Genomic DNA, 21145 nt, shown 5'->3' on the forward strand with positions numbered 1-21145 from the left:
CACACTGCTTCTTTGTGTAGCATCATGGGAAAGTCTAAAGAAATCAGCCAAGATATCAGGAAGAGTATTGTGGACTTGCACAAGTCTGGCTCATCCTTGGGTACAATTTCAAGATCCCTGAAGATGCCTCGTTCCTCTGTACAAACAATTATACGCAAGTACAAACAAGATGGGAAAGTCCAGCCATCATACCGCTCAGGAAGGAGACGGTTCTGTGTCCCAGAGATGAACGTGCTTTGGTCTGACATTCGCATATCAACCCAAAGACAAAAGCAAAAGACCTTGTGAAGATGATGGCAGAAGCTTGTAAGATTGTGTCAATATCCACAGTGAAACGAGTACTGTATCAACAGGGCTGAAAGGCCACTCTGCCAGGAAGAAGCTATTACTCCAAAAGAAACATAGAAAAGCCAGATTAATATTTGCAAATGCACACAGGAACAAAAACCTTAATTTTTGGAGACATGTCTTGTGGTCTGATAAAACGAAAATTGTACTTTTTGGGCATAATGACCATCGTTACGTTTGAAGGAAAAAGGGAGAAGCTTGGAAGCCTAAGAACACCATCCCAACTGTGAAACACGGGGGTGGCAGCATCATGTTGTGGGGTTGTTTTGCTGCAGGAGGGACTGGTGCACTTCACAAAATAGATGGCATCATGAGAAAAGAAGATTATGTAGCAATACTGAAGCAACATCTCAAGAAATCAGCCAGGAAGTTAAAGCTTGGGCGGAAATGGGTCTTCCAAATGGACAATGACCGGAAGCTTACTGCTAAAATGGTAACAAAGTGGCTTAAGGATAACAAAGTCAATGTTTTGGAGTGGCCATCACAAGGCCCTGATCTCAGTCATATTGAAAATTTATGGGCAAAGCTGAAAAGGCTGCGAGCAAGGCGACCTACAAACCTGGATCAGTTACACCAGTTTTGTCAGGAGGAATGGGACAAAATTCTGACCAACTATTGTGAGAAGCTTGTGGAAGGATATCCCAAATGTTTGACCGAAGTCATTCAGTTTAAGGACAATGGTACCAAATACTAAAGAAATGTATGTAAACTTTTGACTTTGCAATAAGTAATAAAAATGCTTTAAAACATTCTCTCTCTCTCATTATTCTGGCATTTGGCAAATATTAAAAATTATGGTAATCCTAATTGACCTAAAACGGGAAAGGTTTATTCTGATTTCATGTCAGATATTGAGAAAAACATGGATATGTGTCTTTTTATATAGTGTATGTAAACTTCTGGTTTCAACTGTATCTCACATCTTCAATGCATGTCGTCACTTTCCAGATATAATACTTTGGTTTGTTGCTCCCAGCGTCCCTCCAATATATTCTCCTCATTTGTTTTTTTACATTATTTTGGTTGCAGTTTCTCATATTCGCACTTTTTGTGGCTAATGGACACATTTGGATGTCTGACTGCTGGGACCCCACCGATTCCAAAAAAACAGGGTTCCCCGTGTCAATGTAGTGGAAGACCATGATCACGTGATCATACTCACTGGTACTCCATTCATTCCTATGGGAGTACTGAAGACCAGCTGAACGCTGCGCTCAGCTATCTCCGGGGGTTTCAGAATGAATGGAGTGGAGATGCACATGATCGATCTCCTCTCCATTCTTACAGGGCTCTTCAGAGCCTTAGTTTTCGGGAGCAGTGGGGGTCCCAGCAGTCGGACAGCAAGCAATCAGGAAATTATCACATATCCTGTGGATAGAGGCTTAATTGTAAACTGAGAAATCCCCATTTAAGAACCCAGTGTAATCTCTGTATCTGTAGTAATTCTGGATCATATCTGTGCTACAATAAATTTCCCACTTGAGCATTGTTGCAAGGAGTCAGTCTGAGCCATTCTTTTTATAGCGCTTCCTTCCAGTGCAGTGACACCATGAAGAGGTTGATTACTCTTTGCCCCAGGCATTTTCTTTCCAGTCCTTACATGCCTCCAGAACAATACTGGTAGCTCATCCAGACTTTGGGATACTGGATGTTACACTGCTTGTCCAGCAGAGGGCACTACAATCCACAATATTTACTGTAGTACAGGCGTGTGGTTGAGATTTCCTACTCTTTCATATTAATTGTCCATAGAACATTTCCCTGCAGATAAGACTAATATAAAACATTTTTCTCAGCATTGTAATAATTGTTACTATCATAAAATATTTTTTTGCACCAAACATCATTGCTTGGAAACATTGTACCACTTACATCTTTTCAATGACCCATGTCGGAAATGATGGTTATTATTTTATATTAAGTCCTATGATAGTAGTGGTAAAGAAATACATAATTAGATCCATAATATGGTGCATGTCATGTCCTCAGCCTTAAATACTGCTGAAACCATCATCATCTATCTACTAACATTGCATTTATCTGCCAGAGGAGAGGTGGATCTGTACATTCATTACTATGTGATTTCTAAAAATTGCCATGCACACTTGTTTGGCAATTTTCTGAGCAAGGATGCTCTGCCATTTTCGGAGCAAGGATGCTTTGCAATTTTCGGAGCAAGGATGCTCTGCCATTTTCGGAGCAAGGATGCTTTGCAATTTTCGGAGCAAGGATGCTCTGCAATTTTCGGAGCAAGGATGCTCTGCAATTTTCGGAGCAAGGATGCTTTGCAATTTTCGGAGCAAGGATGCTCTGCAATTTTCGGAGCAAGGATGCTCTGCAATTTTCTGAGCAAGGATGCTCTGCAATTTTCGGAGCAAGGATGCTTTGCAATTTTCGGAGCAAGGATGCTCTGCAATTTTTGGAGCAAGGATTCTCTGCAATTTTCGGAGCAAGGATGTTCTGCAATTTTCGGAGCAAGGATGCTCTGCAATTTTTAACGCTCCTTTTGAAATCAAACCTTGTTCCAAAGAGGGATGCGTATTCCGATGGTGGAGCAAATACTCTGAGAACTCCCATAGCAATGAATGGAGAGAGTCGGTGCAGGCGCTGCCTCATCTTCACTTGCTTGTGGTCGGAAGCAGGGGGTGAAAAGTGGCACTGGGAGACCCCCGCTCTGGAGACATGTGTGGGTTCCAACCCTTTAATCACAAGACAACCCCTTTAAAGAAGACCTGTCACTAGATCAGGAGGGTGAAGACTTTGCTTTTATTTTATTTCCTCTGCTCCTCTTAGTATTCCTTTTTCTTTTGTAAATCCACTAGATTTGAGCCTGGTCTTTACTAAGGGGGCAGAGCTCACAGTAATAATTCAGCGCATCCTAAGGACTCGCCCCAGAGGATCCTTGGATACACCCCCCCCGAGCTAAAGAGCAAAAAAATGAAAATAGATTAAAAGGCCGATATCTCTGGAACCATGTGGGGCGATTTACAAAATAAAAAAAAATGGAATAGTCAAGGGAACAGCGGGAATAAAATAAAAGCAAAAACTGCCCAGTTCTCATCTGGCGATAAATCTTCTTTTAGGGATTGTGTGGGGTTTAAATGCTTTTAACATTGTTACCCTAACCAATGGGAGGGTAACACTTCATAAGGCATAAATACATAATGACCATTGATAAGAAAATCTCAAGTCAAGAAGTGTGCAAACAAGGAGAATAATAAAAATATAATTTTATTAATCACATTAAAAACAATAAGACTATATAAAATGAGATGCCTCATGCCAAAAAGGGACGCAGAGTGACACGATTATTAGTGAATAGCATATGTTATGAAACCAGCATAATTTTTAACCCTTATGGTGCCAGTGTACTTAGTGTACACTTCTTTTATTCGTGCCCTTCCTATGTGCGAGGGGCCTAAACCTCTGTCCATGCTGATCTGGAATCCTAGAATGGCAGTAAAGACTGACATTTGATCAGCGAGGGCAATGTGAAGAGGGCAGGGGCTTTGGTGGCGGGTGCTTAGTACAACCCGATCACCTGTGCTGCTGGGCAATAACCTTTCTGCTTAGCCCTTTGGGTTGGTGGGGGGGGGGGGCAATACTGAACTACTCTCTCTGCTTGCTGAGACACCATCATAGTGGCTTCTTGCGGTGACAGCTCCTATTGAATGTTATATTTTCTATTTAAAGGTTATTCCCAAGATAGTAAGTTATCCCCTATCCATAAGATTCATAGGATAGGGGGAAATTTAAAGGGAATCTGTCACCAGGTTTTTGCTACTTCATCTGACAGCTGCATGATGTAGGGACAGAGACCCTGATTCCGGCGATGTGTCACTTAGTTTATTTGGTGCAGCATTTGTGATTCAATCTTAGTTTTCTCTGCTGTAGATGTAGCAGAGCTCAGAAAGCTAACCCCACCCACACTACAGCTTTCTGTGTACATTGTATACTGACAGTAAGCTGCTAATCAGTGCTGGGGTTGTGGTTGGACCAGGAGGCACAGGGGCAGCTAGTCCGGCAGTAATAAAACTCTTTATGTATTGAAACAACATCACACAGCCTAATAAGTGACACATCCATGAAATCAGAGTCTCTGTCCCTACCTCATGCTGCCCGAAGATTACCTAGCAAAAACCTGCTGACAGATTCCCTTTAATGATCGCTGTGGGTCTGACCGCTGGGACCCTCAGTTATCCCAAGAAAAGGCTCTGGAACCTGGGAACTGGTCTCTGTAGTCCCATCTTGAATAGTGTGGAGGTACTCGTGCTCAATTTTCCCTCCAGGCATTGTCCATGGGATTGTCAGAAATAGTGGAGCGCTGTTCTCTACTTTCTCCAGAAGTCCTATCGACGATGTAGTGGAGGTCGAGCATGTGTAGCTCTGCTGCATGCAAGACAAAACTCTGCGGAGCCCAGTTCTTTTGTTCAGAACTCTGTTGGGGGTCTCAGCGGTCGGACCAGGAAGTATCCTATGAGTAGGAGATAACTTACTATCTTCGGAATATCGCTTTATGATTGGTGGAAGTCCAACCTCTGGGACCACCACCGATCCTTAAAGTAACGGGGATGCGAGACTTGTGGCCCATTCACTAGCTTTCCCTGCCATCCTATTGAATCCTTATTCTTTCCTACTCTTCCTTACACATGTGTGCATGGCTCCTCCAAGTTCAAGTATACATGTAGTTTTAGTGGTGAGATGGTATTAAGTAAGTGCCAGAAACCTCTGGCACCAGCTTATGTTCAGTGGTAAAAAGGGTTAGATTTCAACATGCCTGATCCTTTTCTTTTATGTTTCCTATCAGAGGAGAGTTTGTTAACCCTAATTCACATTAGATGTTCGGCCAACTCACCTAACGTCTGTTGGCACCTTTAGTAAAACAGTGCTTCCCCATACAAGTACATTATAGAAGGAATAGACAGATATATTCCAGGTGGCACAAGTATGGTGGATGGTTCATAGAAGACCCTTTAACCTCCTGTATTGTTCTTGCTGGTACAGAGGGAGATGAGGAGGATGAAGATGAGGAAGATGAAGATGATGATGAGACTGATGAAGATGATGAAGAAGAGGAGGAGGATAATAAAGATAATGACTCAGTGGATGAAAGCTCCGAAAAGGATTCGGACTTCCCACTCTTCACCCTCCCAGGACTGTCCTCCCAAGAACCTCTCGAAGATGATGGTAATGTTGCCCTGATTGAAGGAGCGGCTTATCCAGTCCCAGACACCATGGAGTGGGAACAGCAAAATCAAGGACTAGGTAAGAAGTGCCCAGCGCTATTCATATATGATATTGGAACAGTGTTTTATAAAGTGCAAGGTTACAGAAAACCCTCTAGGAACAAACTCAGACAACTGCTAAATTGCAACTCCTTACTGTAACTATGAGAATTGCTGTTTCATAGTAATGGGAATGTTCTGATAATACAGGGATTAAATGAAATCTGTTTTGTTATGTAATCTGACAGCATCATGATGTAGGGGCCCTGATTCCAGCGATGTGTCACTTACTGGGTTGTGTGCTGCTGTTTCAATACAATCAGTGTTTTATCAGCAGGAGACTATCACTACAGGACTAGGTGTCTTGTGCTTCTTGGTCCAACCATGCCCCCACCACTGATTAGTAGCTTTCTGCCAATATACAGTGTACACGGAAAGCTGCCAATCAGGGATGTGGGCGGGGTTATACAGGGCTCAGCATTCAGAGCTCTGCTAGATCTGCAGCAGAGAAAACTATGATTGTATCAAAATGACAGCAAACAGACCAGCAAGTGACACATCACTGGAATCAGGGTTTCAACCCCTACACCGGGCTGCTCTCTGATTACATAGCAAAAACCTGCTGACAGATTCCCTTTAATCATGACCACATCTTTAGTTCTATATCATGTCATAAACACCTCTGTCATCACACTATTGTTTTTTTTTAAAAAAAGAGATTCCACAGCAGCTGCAGTGTGCGTTAGACAGTACAGCGCCACAGCTGCTGAAGAACATCACAGTACAAATCTAAGACACTGCAGATCTTCTTTTTTGCAAAGGACAATGATTTTTTTAAATTTATTTTTTAAATTATTATTAATCAATAGTAAGCAGGAATCTCCAACTTACTTTTCAAAAAGAGGTTCTGCAGCTGCTGAGGTGTGTATTATTTAGTATAATATGCTTACTGCAGTAAATTATTAAAAATATTGATACATGCACTCTTATAATTTACAGAAAGGAGTGCATTATTCCGTATGTTGCCGGAACACAGAATGACTGGGAAATGATAGTGCCTTCTGCAGACTAAATCTGCTCTTTACCGCCGTCTGCATTAGGTGGATAGACTGATGCAATGCCTGGCATTATATTTATAGGGTATGGGCATCATTGGGGGCATTATTTTTTGCCTAAATGCATGTATTATGGGATAAAACAATTTTTACATTTGCGTTTAATTAGTCTTTTTCACCATTAGGCTGCAGAATGAGTTACCTAAGAATCTGTCAGTGAGCTGGTTTTGACAGGGAGTTTATAAATCTTTGATCTGTCTTTTCCTGAACTCCTCTCAGCTGATATGTGATCACATCAGACTTCAGCTCCTCTTTCGATGTGGTCTGTGTTCATAAATCAGCACAAGGGAGTTCAGGAAATGGAAGATACAAGAGAAAGGCCTCACATACTAGAAAAATGGACCGATTATTTTCATCAGTTTGGTCTGAGTATCATCAGTTTTTCTTATATGTGGAGAAAGAAACGTTTCTCCACCTTCTCCTATGTGACACTGCGTGAAAATCAAACCTAATTCGGATACTATTCAATTGCTGTCCTATTTTTTTCACGGACCGGTAGACTTGCATTACCGATTCTGATCCAACACATTGGACACGTTTCCACAATTTTGCACGGACTGATCGGATCCTGGAAAATCAAGTTTTAATGAGACCTTACTATCTCCCCGTCAGAACAAGTTCACTGACTGATTCCTAGTTAACTCATTCTGCAGCCAGAAATGTGCAGCGAAACAAAGAGCTTGTAAAAAACCCATTGTTGCAAACTTTATAATGAAACCCAATTGCAAAAATTATTTTTAGCCCCAAATACACGCATTTAGGTGAAAAAAAAAGTGCCGCAGGTGTCCGTATAACTTAATACCTGCTCTGTTTAATCTTTTGTCAAGTTATAGGCTGCAGAATGTTCTGGTTTCAGATTTTTACTAGATAGCAATGAGAAATTGGGCTCATTCCGAAAAAGAACTCAGGTTGGACAATTGCTCATAATGCAATTCCTTAATGTAATTTGTAAATCAGTTTTCCTGTTTTTGTGACAAATTTAGCCCCTAGAGGGCAGCAAAGATCTGCGACCAAAAGAAAATATATCATCTTATTATTCTTCTGGCCACCCACCGTTCACCCCTCCGGGGGGGACAAATAATGATGTCATTTAGTGAATATGGTGCAATGTGGGTCACGATGTTACTGTCTGGCGGTATATGTAATAGATCGCAGTACATGTCCCCCAGATATAATCTTCTGTATATTTGCATATTATTAAATTTGCCCTTTTGGATATTCTATAACTAGATTTTCGCTGTTCCAGCCCAATAATCAGTGCCGGCGTGCGCTGTACGTGTCGCGCTACCTCGTATTATCAGTGTCATTTCAGCCTGACCTTGCTCGTCCTTATATCTCGTCATAGTTATGAATATCATCAGCTTTCAATTGTGGCAGAGAAAAAGAAAACTGTCAAGAACGAGCTACCCAGAGGGCGGCCAAAAATAGCAAGTGCTCTGAAATAACCCAGGCGTCTAATTGCCATAAAAATGGGCATAAAGCGCCTTATAGGATGGGCGTTGTATGCTGCCGTTGTGTAATAATGAACAATAAGTCACGGCCAGCGGGAGAAAAGAAAAGGCGCATTGCAATGGTGGCTTCAATTTCTTGCTAGTATAAAAAATGATAATGTGGCTCAATGGATAGGGGCAGAGTGATCTATGCTGGCTACAGGGCTTATGCACTATGCATTACTGTGAAATTACTAGTCCCATATAGGGCGCCAAAAGTATCCAGTGGATAGATGATTAAAAAGACGTTGTCCACTTTTGGAGATCATTTTTATTTTTACTTAAATACATGTATTTGGGACTAAAAATTATTTTTGTAATTGGGGTGCATTAAAAATTTGACACCGTTTGGCTTTCACAGGCTCTTTGTTTTTCCCGGCATATTCAACTTTGATGTGATCTGTCGTCATAAATTACGGTAGCGGAGATGATCTCAGAAAAAAAGAGAAATAAAGGAATTACAAAAGCTCCTGTCACTGATGGATTCTCAGTTAACTCATTCTGAGGCCAGTAATAGACAGTGCAATACAGAAGTTATAAAGGATTAATCCCATAGTTGTACTTTAAAAAAAAGAAAAGTTGTAAATGTTCTAAACTAAACTCTTAATTTAAATTTGAAAATGTATAAAAATAATAATAATAAAAAAATATATAAATAAACCCTTAATACTGATCCAGGCAGTTCAGCAGAGATTTTATGATTGTCTTTGTGTACAGGCAGCCAGCAATGACCATGACCGCTGCAGCCAATCAGTGATCTCTGCTGTCACCTATTGTGCTTACTATCATCACTGAGCGTATTTTGATACCTTTTATCACTACAGGAGAAAAAGTGCTGAAATCTTTTTCCCTAAGTCCATAGGGCAATATCTAAAAGAGAAGAACTATTTTGCTCTTTAGGTGTTGATTGTCAACAAAAAAAAAATCTCCTTTTGTGGACATTTATTTGGGTACTTTATAGAAAAGGTATTATCTTGGGATTGCATGGCAGTATTATTTCAATACTCTATGGCACATAATATTTTTCTAAAGATCTTGCTCCAACTCTGTTGACTTATGTAAGAAATGAACTAACATGGGAAATAAAGCAGAGATTTCCCCCCAGACATTGTTGATAATTGTATAACAAATCTTTATGTACATAGAAAATCATAAAATGTATTTCTGTAAATTCCCAGGATTAATTCACACCCTGTATGTGGTTCCCTGTTGGATAAGCAAAAAATGTAATTAGTAGAGCTTTTTATGTGTTAAGGCCTTTATAAAATCTCCAAACTCTATAGAAATGATGTAATCACCTAGGATTTTAGAAAGTTGTAAATCCATGTTCTGTATCCATTAAAGTGAATTATTAATGGGATTGGTCTGTGCAAACAAGTATTTTTCATTTATGCACAATGTATTTAATGCTGCACCGCAAAATCTCTAAATCTTTAACTCTTAGGCTCTTGCTTAAAGTCTATATACTCCTTCACACAGATTTTTTTTTTTAAAAAAAATTCCCAATTGCAAAGTTAAACAACTTTCCAAATAAGTTAGGGGATAACTTCCAAACTTGAGAATACCCCTTTACGTAAAGAGAATTAATTCCTGAGCCTTCTATCATGGAGTAACCCTTTAATGCTATGAGAACCCCTGCCACAAATACAGTGGCATAACTAGAGTCCGATGAGCCCCAGTGCAAAATTTGGACTTGGGCCCCCCGCCTTCATGTTCGTCAGATGTTTTTGCCTTTGTAGCATTCCAGATCCTGTGAAGACATACATGTTCGCTCCCCACATTTAACAATGTCCCCCATCTGTAATAATGCTTCCAGTCCTGGTCCCTTACTATAATTATGTCCCTGTTCCTGTGCCCTTCCATAGTATAATGTCCTCTGTCCTGGTTTAATGTCTCCCTTTCCTGGTATAACGTCCTCCATCCTGGGCCCCTTTCAGTAATATATGTCCCCCATCCTGGTATAATGTGCCCCATCCTGGACACTTTCCAGTAATATATGTCCCCCATCCAAGTATAATGTCCTCCATTCTGGGCCCCTTCCGGTAATGTATGTTCTGCATCCAGGAATAATATCCCCCATCCTGGGCCCTTTTCAGTATTATATGTCCCCCATTCTGGTATAATGTCCCCCATCCTGGGCCCCTTCCAGTAATATATGTTCCGCATCCAGGAATAATGATCCCCATCCTGGGTCCTTTACAGTAATATATGTCCCCCATCCAAGTATAATGTCCTCCTTTCTGGGCCCCTTCCTGTAATATATGTTCCGCATCCAGATATAATGTCCCCCATCCTGGGGACGTTCCAGTAATATATGTCCCCCATCCAAGTATAATGTCCTCCATTCTGGGCCCCTTACACTAACATATGTCTCCTATCCTGGTGTAATGTGCCCCATCCTGGGTACGTTCCAGTAATATATGACCCCCATCCTGGTATAATGCCCCCCATCCCGGGCTTCTTCCAGTAATAATGTCCCTGTTCTGCAGCTCTTTTCCAACAAATTAAGGAAAAAAATTTATTCTACTCACCTTCCCCCGCTCCCACAAACGGGCTGTTTCCTCTTCCATAGCCGACACAGAAGCCGGCAGCTGACGTCAGCGTGCAAGTGACTTGCACGCGGATGTCAGCTGCCGGCCACTGATTGGTTGGGAGTGTGTATTTCAGTTCAGGGAGCCAGTGTCTTCCAATGCACATTCAGCTGAAATAATTGCTGGTGTCGGCAGGCCCCCTCCCGCACGGGCCCGGTCGCTGTTGCCGAGAGTGCACCCCGGGCAAAATATTGCTCAAATCGCATTGGCTGTCCTGTAAAATGCCTAATCATTAGATACATTGGTCCATATTCATCAAAGCTTTCATGCTAAAATTCTGGCATAAATGCTTTGAAACGTTTCAAACTTTAGGTGCAACTTGGAGTTGCTCCAAAATTTTGCAACTTTTGTCATTTTCACGCCAGTTTCTCCCAGCTCTGACGATATGGGTGAAGCTGGGGCGTCTAATTCTTGACTAGTTGTGGCGTTCCTTACTCCATAAATCTCACTGTACTGTTTCTGGCACCGCGCACAGAGGAGCACACCACTTGTCAGATACTTCAGATTCATGAAGAAGCACCTTACTCCAGCGTGCCTCCTCATCAACACCTGTGTGATCAACGCCGGTCTTGATGAATCGGACCCATTGAGTTGCTGTGTCGTTATAAGAAGCCTGTGAATCTCTGGTTATGGGGTCACTAATTGTGGACTAGGGTCACTTATAGGGACTTTATGATAATTAGTTCGTAAGGTGACTTTCATTTAATGGATGTTTAAAATGTCCCTTGAGATATCATTGAGATTTCTCCTGGAGAACTGAAGCCACAGTAGAGGATTAGGTGGATGGTGATGTGAGTTCTTGGTTAGTACTATGTGTGGCGGGGCCAGTTATCACCGTTGCTTTGGAATCGGTATGAAAATGTTTTCTCTAATAGACTTTTTGTTCCATTTCTTCTGCAGATCTGCGCTATATGAGGGTTGGCATCATGTCAAACAATTTTATTTTCAATACAATGACATTAGATAACTGGAGTGGCGATCAAAGATGTGTGCTTATAGTGAGGAATCCACAAAAATTACTTTATTCATATATAATGGACAAATGCAGCTAAAAACACTTAAAGGGTTATTCCCCAGATAGTAGTCTATCTCCTGTGCAGAAGATCAGGGACAACCTACAGATCACCGAAGGTCTAACTTCTGGAACTCCTCATCCATCCATCCTGAGAACGGGGTTCCAGAACCCGGAAAAAATGCTCTGCAAGGTCCTGACTTGAATGGACCAGCATTGCGCATGCTCAACCTCTGCTCCATTCACTGTTTAAGGGGCTGCTGGAGAAAGTTGTGTACAGCGCTCCTTCATTTCCAGCGGTCCCATAGACAATGACCCAGATTCATCAAGCTTTGAAAAGTCACATTATATTTGTGGAACACTAGGCTGTGCAAAAATGTAGCAACTTTTTGCGGTTTCATGTAATTTTTGCTCAGCTCCGACAAAGTGGCTTGGAGACCCCCACTCATCAAATTCATGACAAGCAGCAGCGTCACTTACTCTAGTCCTTGGAGTGAGATTTGTCGTGAAGCACACATGGAGGTACAAGGTACTTTGCACCTCGCCTCTTAATAAATCTGTCTCATACTCCACCCCGCCCCCTCAACAAGACCGGTGTGAAAAATGCCAATCTTAATGGATCGGGGCCAATGAATGAAGAGGAGGCCTAGCATGCACAATGCTGATCCATTCTAACAAGGATAAAAGTGCCCCATTCTGCCGATCGGTGTGGGGTCCAGTTGTCGGACCCCCACGATTAATAAGTAGATAGGATAGGTGATACCTTGTTTTCACCAGACAATCCCTTTAAACCCACAAGTAATATTCTTGTTCCTCACATTACATATCGGCGTCCACAGTGAGATCACAATTGACACAGGAGATCCCTCGTTTTATGTCTCCAAAATTCTCTGATGGTGGATTTGTGATTGAGATAAATTCACATCAAGAAAAAGTGATTTATTCCGCGGTAGGGAGCAGGAGTGATTTATTCCACCAATTACAGGTCTTTCTAGCTGCCGTGGTATCGTCAGGTGCACCTAAACTGCGGTGAAGATGTAAGGCTCAATTTACCAAATTGTGCAAATTATACATGCAATTATAATGCACCTGTCTCAGTTAGCTGTATGAATGCCAGTGTATGTCTAAAAATAATATCTATGCATCCATCCATATGTGTTTCTAAACCTGTGTATATATACTGCTCTGGCAAAAATTAAGAGACCACTGCACAGTTTTCTACAAATCCCCATCTCTACATGTCTGACAGCCATTCCATTCCAGTGTCAGTTCAATTCCAACCAAAGTCCACCTCATTCTACTTAATGTGCTTCTGATTAGGTGATCATCTGAACCAAATCTTATGTAATGAGGGAAAGTATAAAAAACACTGCTGTCGTCTTCACAATCCTCTTGCAGTAGGACAAGCTGGATGGCAAAACAAGTGCTAGGAATAGCCCAAAAGTAATTTGAATGAAAAAATAACTTTTAACCATGCCAAAGGAGTTGAAAAGAAAAGTCTTGAGTGACGAAAAGAAGGGCTCAATTCTGGCTTTTCTAGCAGAGGGATACAGTGAGCGTTATGTTGCCTCCATCCTTAAAATTTCAAAGACGGCAGTCCATTTCAACAAGGTCAAGCAGCAGACATTGGGGACAACAAAGCTACAAACCGGCAGAGGGCGAAAGCGACTCTCCACTGACCGGGATGACCGTCATCTTATTTGAATGTCACTCAGCAACTGCAGGATGACATCAAGTGACCTACAAAAGGAATGGCAAATGGCAGCTGAGGTGAAGTGCACGGCAAGAACAGACCGTAACAGGCTCCTAGACGTCTCAAGTCATGTAAAGCTAGAAAAAAGCCTTTCATCAATGAGAAGCAAAGGACAGCCAGGCTGAAGTTTGCCAAAGACCATAGGGATTGGACCATAGAGGACTGGAGTAAGGTAATCTTCTCTGATGAGTCTAATTTTCAGCATTCCCCAACACCTGGTCATCTAATGGTTAGACGGAGACCTGGAGAGGTGTACAAGCCACAGTGTCTTGCACCCACTGTGAAATTTGGTGGAGAATCGGTGATGATCTGGGGTACTTCAGCAAGGCTGGAATTGGGCAGGTTAATCTGTGCGAAGGACGTATGAATGAAGCCGCATACAAGGTTATCCTTGAAAAACACTTGCTTCCTTCTGCTCAGGCAATGTTCCCCAACTCTGAGGACAGGTTTCTCCAGCAGGACAATGCCCCATGCCACACAGCTAGGTCAATCAATGTGTGGATGAAGGAGCACCACATCAAGACCCTGTCATGACCAGCCCAATCTCCAGGCCTGAACCCCATTGAAAACCACTGGAATGTAATCAAGAGGAAGATGGATAGTCACAAGCCATCAAACAAAGAAGAACTGCTTACATTTTTGTGCCAGGAGTGGCATAAGGTCACCCAAAAGCAGTGTGAAAGACTGGTGGAAAGCAGCCAAGACGCATGAAAGCTGGGATTAAAAATCATGGTTATTCCACCAAATATTGATTTCTGAACTCTTCCGGAGTTAAAACATGAGTATTGTTGTTTCTAAATGAATAAGAACTTGTTTTCTTTGCATTATTTGAGGTCTGAAAGCACTGTTTCTTTTTTATTATTTTGACGATTTCTCATTTGCTGCAAATAAATACAAAATTTTTAGCTTTCGGAGACATGTTGTCAGTAGTTTATAGAATAAAACAACAACTTACATTTTACTCAAAAATATACCTATAAAGAGAACAATCAGAGAAAATGAAAATTTTGCAGTGGTCTCTTAATTTGCCAGAGCTGTATATATCTCTATGCATAAATGAGCATAACTTGCAGTGTAAAGGCCTTTTAGATGTTCTTGTTTATGGCTAACTGTCATCTGCCACTGAACTCTAGTCTTCAGGAGAACAGCGGCATTTACTTCGGGTAAAAATAATAGATTTTTAGGGCAAGTGACAGGTCCTCTTTAATAATGAAATGCAATTTTTCAGGACTTGAAAACACAAAGCTACATATAAAGTAAAGGATATGAGATATTCAATTCCTAAAGTGTGACTCCAACTTTAATCATCACGTCATTTGTAGATCTTTTAATTCTCTGCTGATCGTCTGCATAGAAATAGATCTAAAAGGTGTCACACTGACTGCTTGAAACTGAAGGAAGCTTACTTCATTCACACTGTCTTGGTGGAAAATCCCTCCAAGGGTATGTTCCCCCGAGAAGAATCCACTGTGAAAAATCTGCAGCTGATTGCACATTTTGTTGCAGAAATGCTGTGGATTTACCATTTGCCAGGGTTGCAGGAATGTAGTGCTGATGGCTGCTCTGCCTTATTCCTCAAGAAGGACATATGGTCTATTATGTGGAGCAGCCGGGTCCATAAGAGATCAAATTGTCAGGCGTTGGATGAAGACCACATTGACTCATCTGCCTCTGGTTTCACTCTTCTCTCCTAATTAATATTCCACAATAATCTATCAGCAACTCAGCAAATTCAGCTTGTCGATACTAATTCATTACCCTCCCAGCAGCCTACTGACCACTTAATCGTTACTGTCGAAGCCCTTGTCACACTGTGCAGAGTCATGACTATGTATGAACATCTCTCTCCCCTTCCATTAAAAGGTAACTGATTAACTGTATTAGTGTCTGATGGGCTGTAAGGTTCACTAATAGTTAATAGTTTCTGTTCTTAGATGAGGAATATATATTGCATATTTGACTATACCAACAATGAAGGGGTTGGCCCAACTGGATAATGATTTTTCATCTGTCCTAATGTAAGGGGGAGCTGTTCATGGAAAACTTGAACAAAAAACCTAAAGAGATGAACTGGAATATAAATTGGTGTGCATGCTGCATGTAAGCTCATGTTCACACTGGCCACTAAACAGACAAAATACAAGATAAAAACATAATAAGCAAATACCGTGCAGTAAATAAATAAACAGCAGTAGTGCATGAAAATAATATAGGGTGCTTAGTTAACATTATTTTGATCAAAAAATGTAAAAGCCATCCGACCACGTCATGGTGGTCCTATTCGGAACAGTACTAACCTCTAATATTAAAACCTTACCATTTGTCAAGTGACGTAAATGTGGATAAGGGCCGAGAAGGACCGAGACCCGGCTAGTGGACACGCAGCCATGGGGAACTACATGAATGTAATGTCTTTTGAGCTTTAGTCTCAGTCCTTCTCAGCCCTTATCCACATGTACATCACTTGACAAATGGTAGGTTTTAATATTAGGGGTTAGGGCCGAGCTGAATAGGGTCACCGTGATGTGGTGGGATGGCTTTTACATTTTCTGATCAAAATTGTGTTAACTAACCACCCTATATTATTTTCATGCACTATTGCAGTTGATTTATTTACTGCAGGCTATTTGATGATTATGTTTTTCTCTTGAGTTTTTTAATGAAAAACTTGGCAGCTTTTCCACTGACAAGTTACTCCACTTAACCTGTCATATTTGTCTGAGGCCACCTGCTCAAAAAGGCTATATAGGACAGACTTGGCTCAAGCAACTCCGTCTGGCAGATTCTACAGAAACCCTGATACCCTTTAACCCCTATATAGGATCTGGTTTTATAACAGGATCCAGTGGATTGCTCCCACCGAAGGGCTGCCATCCAAAAGTGAGAACCAGAGGTAGGAATGATCACCAAGCAGGGCCAAAGCCAAGAGGTCATGTCAGAGACAAAATTGTAAAGCTAGCGGGTAATCAGAAGTCAAGCCAATGTCAAAGGACAGGAAAATCAGAACAACAAACGAACACGGTGCGGCACGGTACGGCACGGCAGTATACACCAGAATAGCAACACTATAGACTGCCAGTGGAGACTGTCTCTCAGGGGTTTATATCAAAGAGCCCCTCCCAGTGCTGACAGCAGATAGAAACCAAATCAACAAGATGAACCCCGTAGCTTTCAGACTGGCCAGAGCCACAAGTCCCAGGAATAAAATAGGATTGATGCTATCAAGCATCACCCGTGACAGCGGCGTTGTGCCACCCAGCGGCACGAAGCAGAGACCGAAACAGATGTTACGTAAACATTCTGAATAATTTGGCTCGACAAAATGACAATAAGTCCATGAGGCAGCAAAGTTACTTAAAAAAAAAGGCAAATGAAAATAAACGGGTCCCTTTTCCCCATTTTGAAGAATTTGGTGCCAAATTAGCAAGCACAAAAAAAAGACGAGATAAAAAAAATCGGGGCCACCAGTGGTAGCGCAGATTAACTCTATTCATTTTAACTAGGATGAGCTGCGGTCACGCACGTGGATCATGGATGGACTGCACCACAGGCCGGGTTTACCCCGGGATTGAGCTGCAGGTAGCAGCCAGGTGCTGCCTGGGACTGCAGCAGCTGACCCCAAGGGTCAGGATCGCAGTCACGGACACGGACTAGAGGTCACTGGCAGGACAAGATTTGAAATCACAGGTAGACTAGATGTCGGAACCTGTTCAGACAACACGGATTCTGGGTAACTGGACAGGAAGGACACTGGTGCTAGTTCAGGTACCGCCGGAGCAATTTCAGGTTCAGGTACTGCCGAAGCGATTTCAGGTTCAGTTACCGCCGGAGCGGTTTCAGATTCAGGTACTGCCGGAGCGATTTCAGGTTCAGGTACCGCCGGAGCGGTTTCAGGTTCAGGTACTGCCGGAGCGATTTCAGGTTCAGGTACCGCCGGAGCGGTTTCAGGTTCAGGTACTGCTGGAGCGATTTCAGGTTCAGGTACCGCCGGAGCGGTTTCAGGTTCAGGTACTGCCGGAGCGATTTCAGGTTCAGGTACCACCGGAGCGGTTTCAGTTTCAGGTACTGCCGGAGCGGTTTCAGGTTCAAGTACCGCCGGAGCGGTTTCAGGTTAAGGTATCGCCGGAGCGGTTTCAGGTTGAGGTACTGCCGGAGCGGTTTCAGGTTGAGGTACCGCCGGAGCGGTTTCAGGTTAAGGTATCACCGGAGCGGTTTCAGGTTCAGGTACCGCCGGAGCGGTTTCAGGTTAAGGTATCGCCGGAGCGGTTTCAGGTTGAGGTACTGCCGGAGCGGTTTCAGGTTGAGGTACCGCCGGAGCGGTTTCAGGTTAAGGTATCACCGGAGCGGTTTCAGGTTCAGGTACCGCCGGAGCGGTTTCAGGTTAAGGTATCGCCGGAGCGGTTTCAGGTTCAGGTACCGCTGGAGCGGTTTCAGGTTCAGACAACACAGGTAACAGAAACAGGAATAGTTGATAAATATTTGATCACTTAGATCCCACATCTAGGACCCCTACTCATCACCCTTTTGGAGAAATGTCAATGCAATGGTGCAGTGGTGGCCATCCTTTTTGTAGATCAGCAGATCAGGCAAAATTTTAATTTGCCTGTTCAAGTGGATTTTCCCAGAATCCAGAATAACCGAAATGACCCCAGAACATATTAAACATAAGATGTAAAAAATAAAAAAAATCCCTCACCTTACTGTTCACCTCTCCGGCCCCTCTGCTCCTCACTGTCAACCGTCCACTTTGCATTTTCAGATCGCCCCGTTCACGCTGAAATCCCTGTTGTATCACGCTGGACTGGGATTTCTGGCTTTGAGGAAGCCCAGGAGGGTTCTCCGCATGTGTGTGTAAGGTCACAGCGCATGTTATGACATCATGACCTTTTGCGCTCTTGGTCAGAATCCTCCGGGACTTCATCAAAGCCAAAAGTCCTGGCCCGGAGTGAGGGGCACATGGATTTCAGTGCAAACGGTAGCGATCTGAAGATGCGACAAAGACCAGACGGGTGACTATGAGGGGCTGCTTAGATGAGTATAAGGATTATTTTTAATTTTCTAACATTTTGATCGCCTTTTACGGTTCAGCGGCCAACATTTTGCTGAATCCGTACGGAAGCAAATTACTGAAAATCCATATTTTGTTGAATGCAGATTTTTGTAAAATTTGAGTACAAATCAATTCCACTCAAATTCATTGACTCATATTTACTTCATTTCCATTCAATGCCTATATGAGTGACATAGATCGCCGGCAGTCCCATGGACACTTGATTTTAGAATGGGCAAACTTATACCTGGGTGGAGAGCTATAAGAATAATTCTGTACTTTGTGTCTGATTTGCTCTCTAAGTGTAGAAATATATATAAGATATTAGGAAAGTTTCCAAAGTGTAATATTTGAACGTAGTTAATTCCATCCTTCCGTTGGCAGTGTACTCACAGTCCAGAAAAGTCCAACGTGCATCTTAACAAGTAGATCATTGACTGAATTGATTGGACATAAATAATTCATGAATGGGCTAGTATGGCTTTCTTCCATCTTCACCAACTTAGAGAACACACAGGCTGCGGCGTTTCTTCTGAATACAGATACTAAATGGACTTCTTTCACAAGAGTCAATAATAATACCATGCCGGATTACAGCCGTGTTTACCAGACTAGTGGAGATTAAGAAATTGTCAGGAAGATATTAAATGAAGCCCTGGAAAAGCTTTATGCTAGGATTTGGATGTGCCACACTTCCAGGGTGTTTGTGTTGTCACTCATTGAATTGAATTCCAAATGGATAAAGAAACAGAAGTGCAGAACGTTCCAGCTTTGTTTCCTTGGTAGGAAGATTAACAATGCTTTAAAGGGAACGTGCCATCAGAAGATTACCTACTGTTTAAATCATTTTTTTATGTTAAATGATTTTTTTCACTTTTCATCTCACACACAACCTGTATTGAAAAAAAAAATGAAATCTTGCAATTTAAACACAGGCCACTACGGCTTTATGAGACTCATACTTATTGTTCTTTACAGAAGATTTTTCAGCAGTCTCATACTATCAGAAGCAGGATTACAACGGCAGGTAATGCCTCTGATAATACAGAATCCAGCTGTCAGGATTCCACCCCTCAATGTGTCTGGGATGCAGTTACTGACAGCTCAGCCGTTCAATCTGGTGCAGGGGTGTGCTGAAGCTGTCGGTACTTTGATTGACAGCTCAGTCGTCCAATCCAGGCAGCGAATCTATGACAGAAGTGCTGGGCTGCCTTCAGGTGTTGCCTGTCCCAGGTGATTGCCCAGCTACTTAGCTAGGCTTTCAGTCCCAGATCTCTGCCAGTTGTACATTCAGCTCTGTGTGGTTTGTCTCTCTGTGCCTTGGGTTCTGCTCTTGGATCTTTTTGCTGCCTGATCTTGGACCTCGTTCTAACCATCCATTCTGCCTGCTCCCTTTGCTCTGATCTGCTTTCCTCCTGGTATTCTGACCTCGGACTGTGACCTGACTACGCCTCTCTTCTCTCTGTTTATGACGTACCCTCCTGGCTCTTGACCTCGGACTCCTTGACTACCATGGCTCTCAGTTTGACTGTGAGAAGTGACTCAGCGTTGCACCAACAATAACAATAGGAGATGTTGCAGATGACCCTGCTCCCCCTCCTTTCATAATTACCTTTGCACACGTTCATTAGATGCTTCAATTAAAAAATAGGCTAGGAGCCAATCTATTGCTGCTAATGTGCATGTGCATTTCCTGAAACAAGATGTATGAGTCTAGAATAACCCCAGTGGCCAGTGTGAAAATTGCAAGATTCCTAATTTTTTTTGTTATACAGATTGTGATATAGAAAATAAAAAAATAAATACATGCAAAATAAAACTTGATATAAACAGTAGCTAAAACATCCTCTTTACAGGTAAAACTTTAGACAGAAGTGTAATTTGCCTAGTTCAGGGCTTGGGGAAGAGGGTGCATGATGAATTGATTAAAGAGTACTAAAGAAAGCATCCTTATGTCATATATCAGCCCCTCGGGCACGCTGCTTAAGATATGAGCATTGATGTACTTCTTGATGCCTCGTCCATATGACTTCCAAAGTATTTCTTTCATTGGAGCTTGTTCACTCATTTTCTTACTTTTCGACTACGTTCACATGCAGCGTTTTTGCATTGGATTTTTTGCCGTGTTTTTTTTTATGCAAATTAAAAGATGCAAAAGCTTGGAGATTTCAGAAATGTCATGCACACGCTTGGCTTTTTCCTGACTGAGTTTGAGAACTGCAGCATTTTTTTTTTTTTAAATCTGCAGTGTGTCAATTCTTTCAGAATTTTTGCAGCATTTTTCACCCTTAGAAAGCAGTGAGAAAGTGAAAAAAATACTGCAGAAAACTCATATTTTTGCAAGCGTTTTTGGTGAATGCAACACATTTTGTTAAACGTATACTTTAAACAAACCACACATGTCATCCGCCCCAAAAAATGCATCAAACACTGCAAAATTGGCATTTTGAACACTGCGTTTTTACTGACAAGAGAGTATATTTTGGCTGCAGAAAAAAATGCTGCATGTGAACATAGCCTTCTTCAGCATTTGGCTTATTAAGTGACGTTTTGTTAGCAGT

General features: G+C 42.1%; 1 protein-coding gene across 5 annotated transcripts in view; it reads left to right on the forward strand.

Moving 5' to 3' along the window:
- ARMH4 (armadillo like helical domain containing 4) overlaps nucleotides 1-21145 on the forward strand; it is a 241653-nt gene that overhangs the window by 39839 nt on the left and 180669 nt on the right. For all 5 annotated transcript variants that reach the window (XM_073638767.1, XM_073638768.1, XM_073638771.1 and 2 more), the window contains one exon: nucleotides 5353-5613. In XM_073638767.1, coding sequence (XP_073494868.1) covers nucleotides 5353-5613 — 261 coding nt within the window. The remainder of the gene's footprint in view (nucleotides 1-5352; nucleotides 5614-21145) is intronic.

This window comes from Phyllobates terribilis, unplaced genomic scaffold (assembly GCF_046119375.1).
Source record: "Phyllobates terribilis strain yellow unplaced genomic scaffold, ASM4611937v1 Scaffold_7__3_contigs__length_470593459, whole genome shotgun sequence".
Classification (NCBI taxonomy): domain Eukaryota; kingdom Metazoa; phylum Chordata; class Amphibia; order Anura; family Dendrobatidae; genus Phyllobates; species Phyllobates terribilis.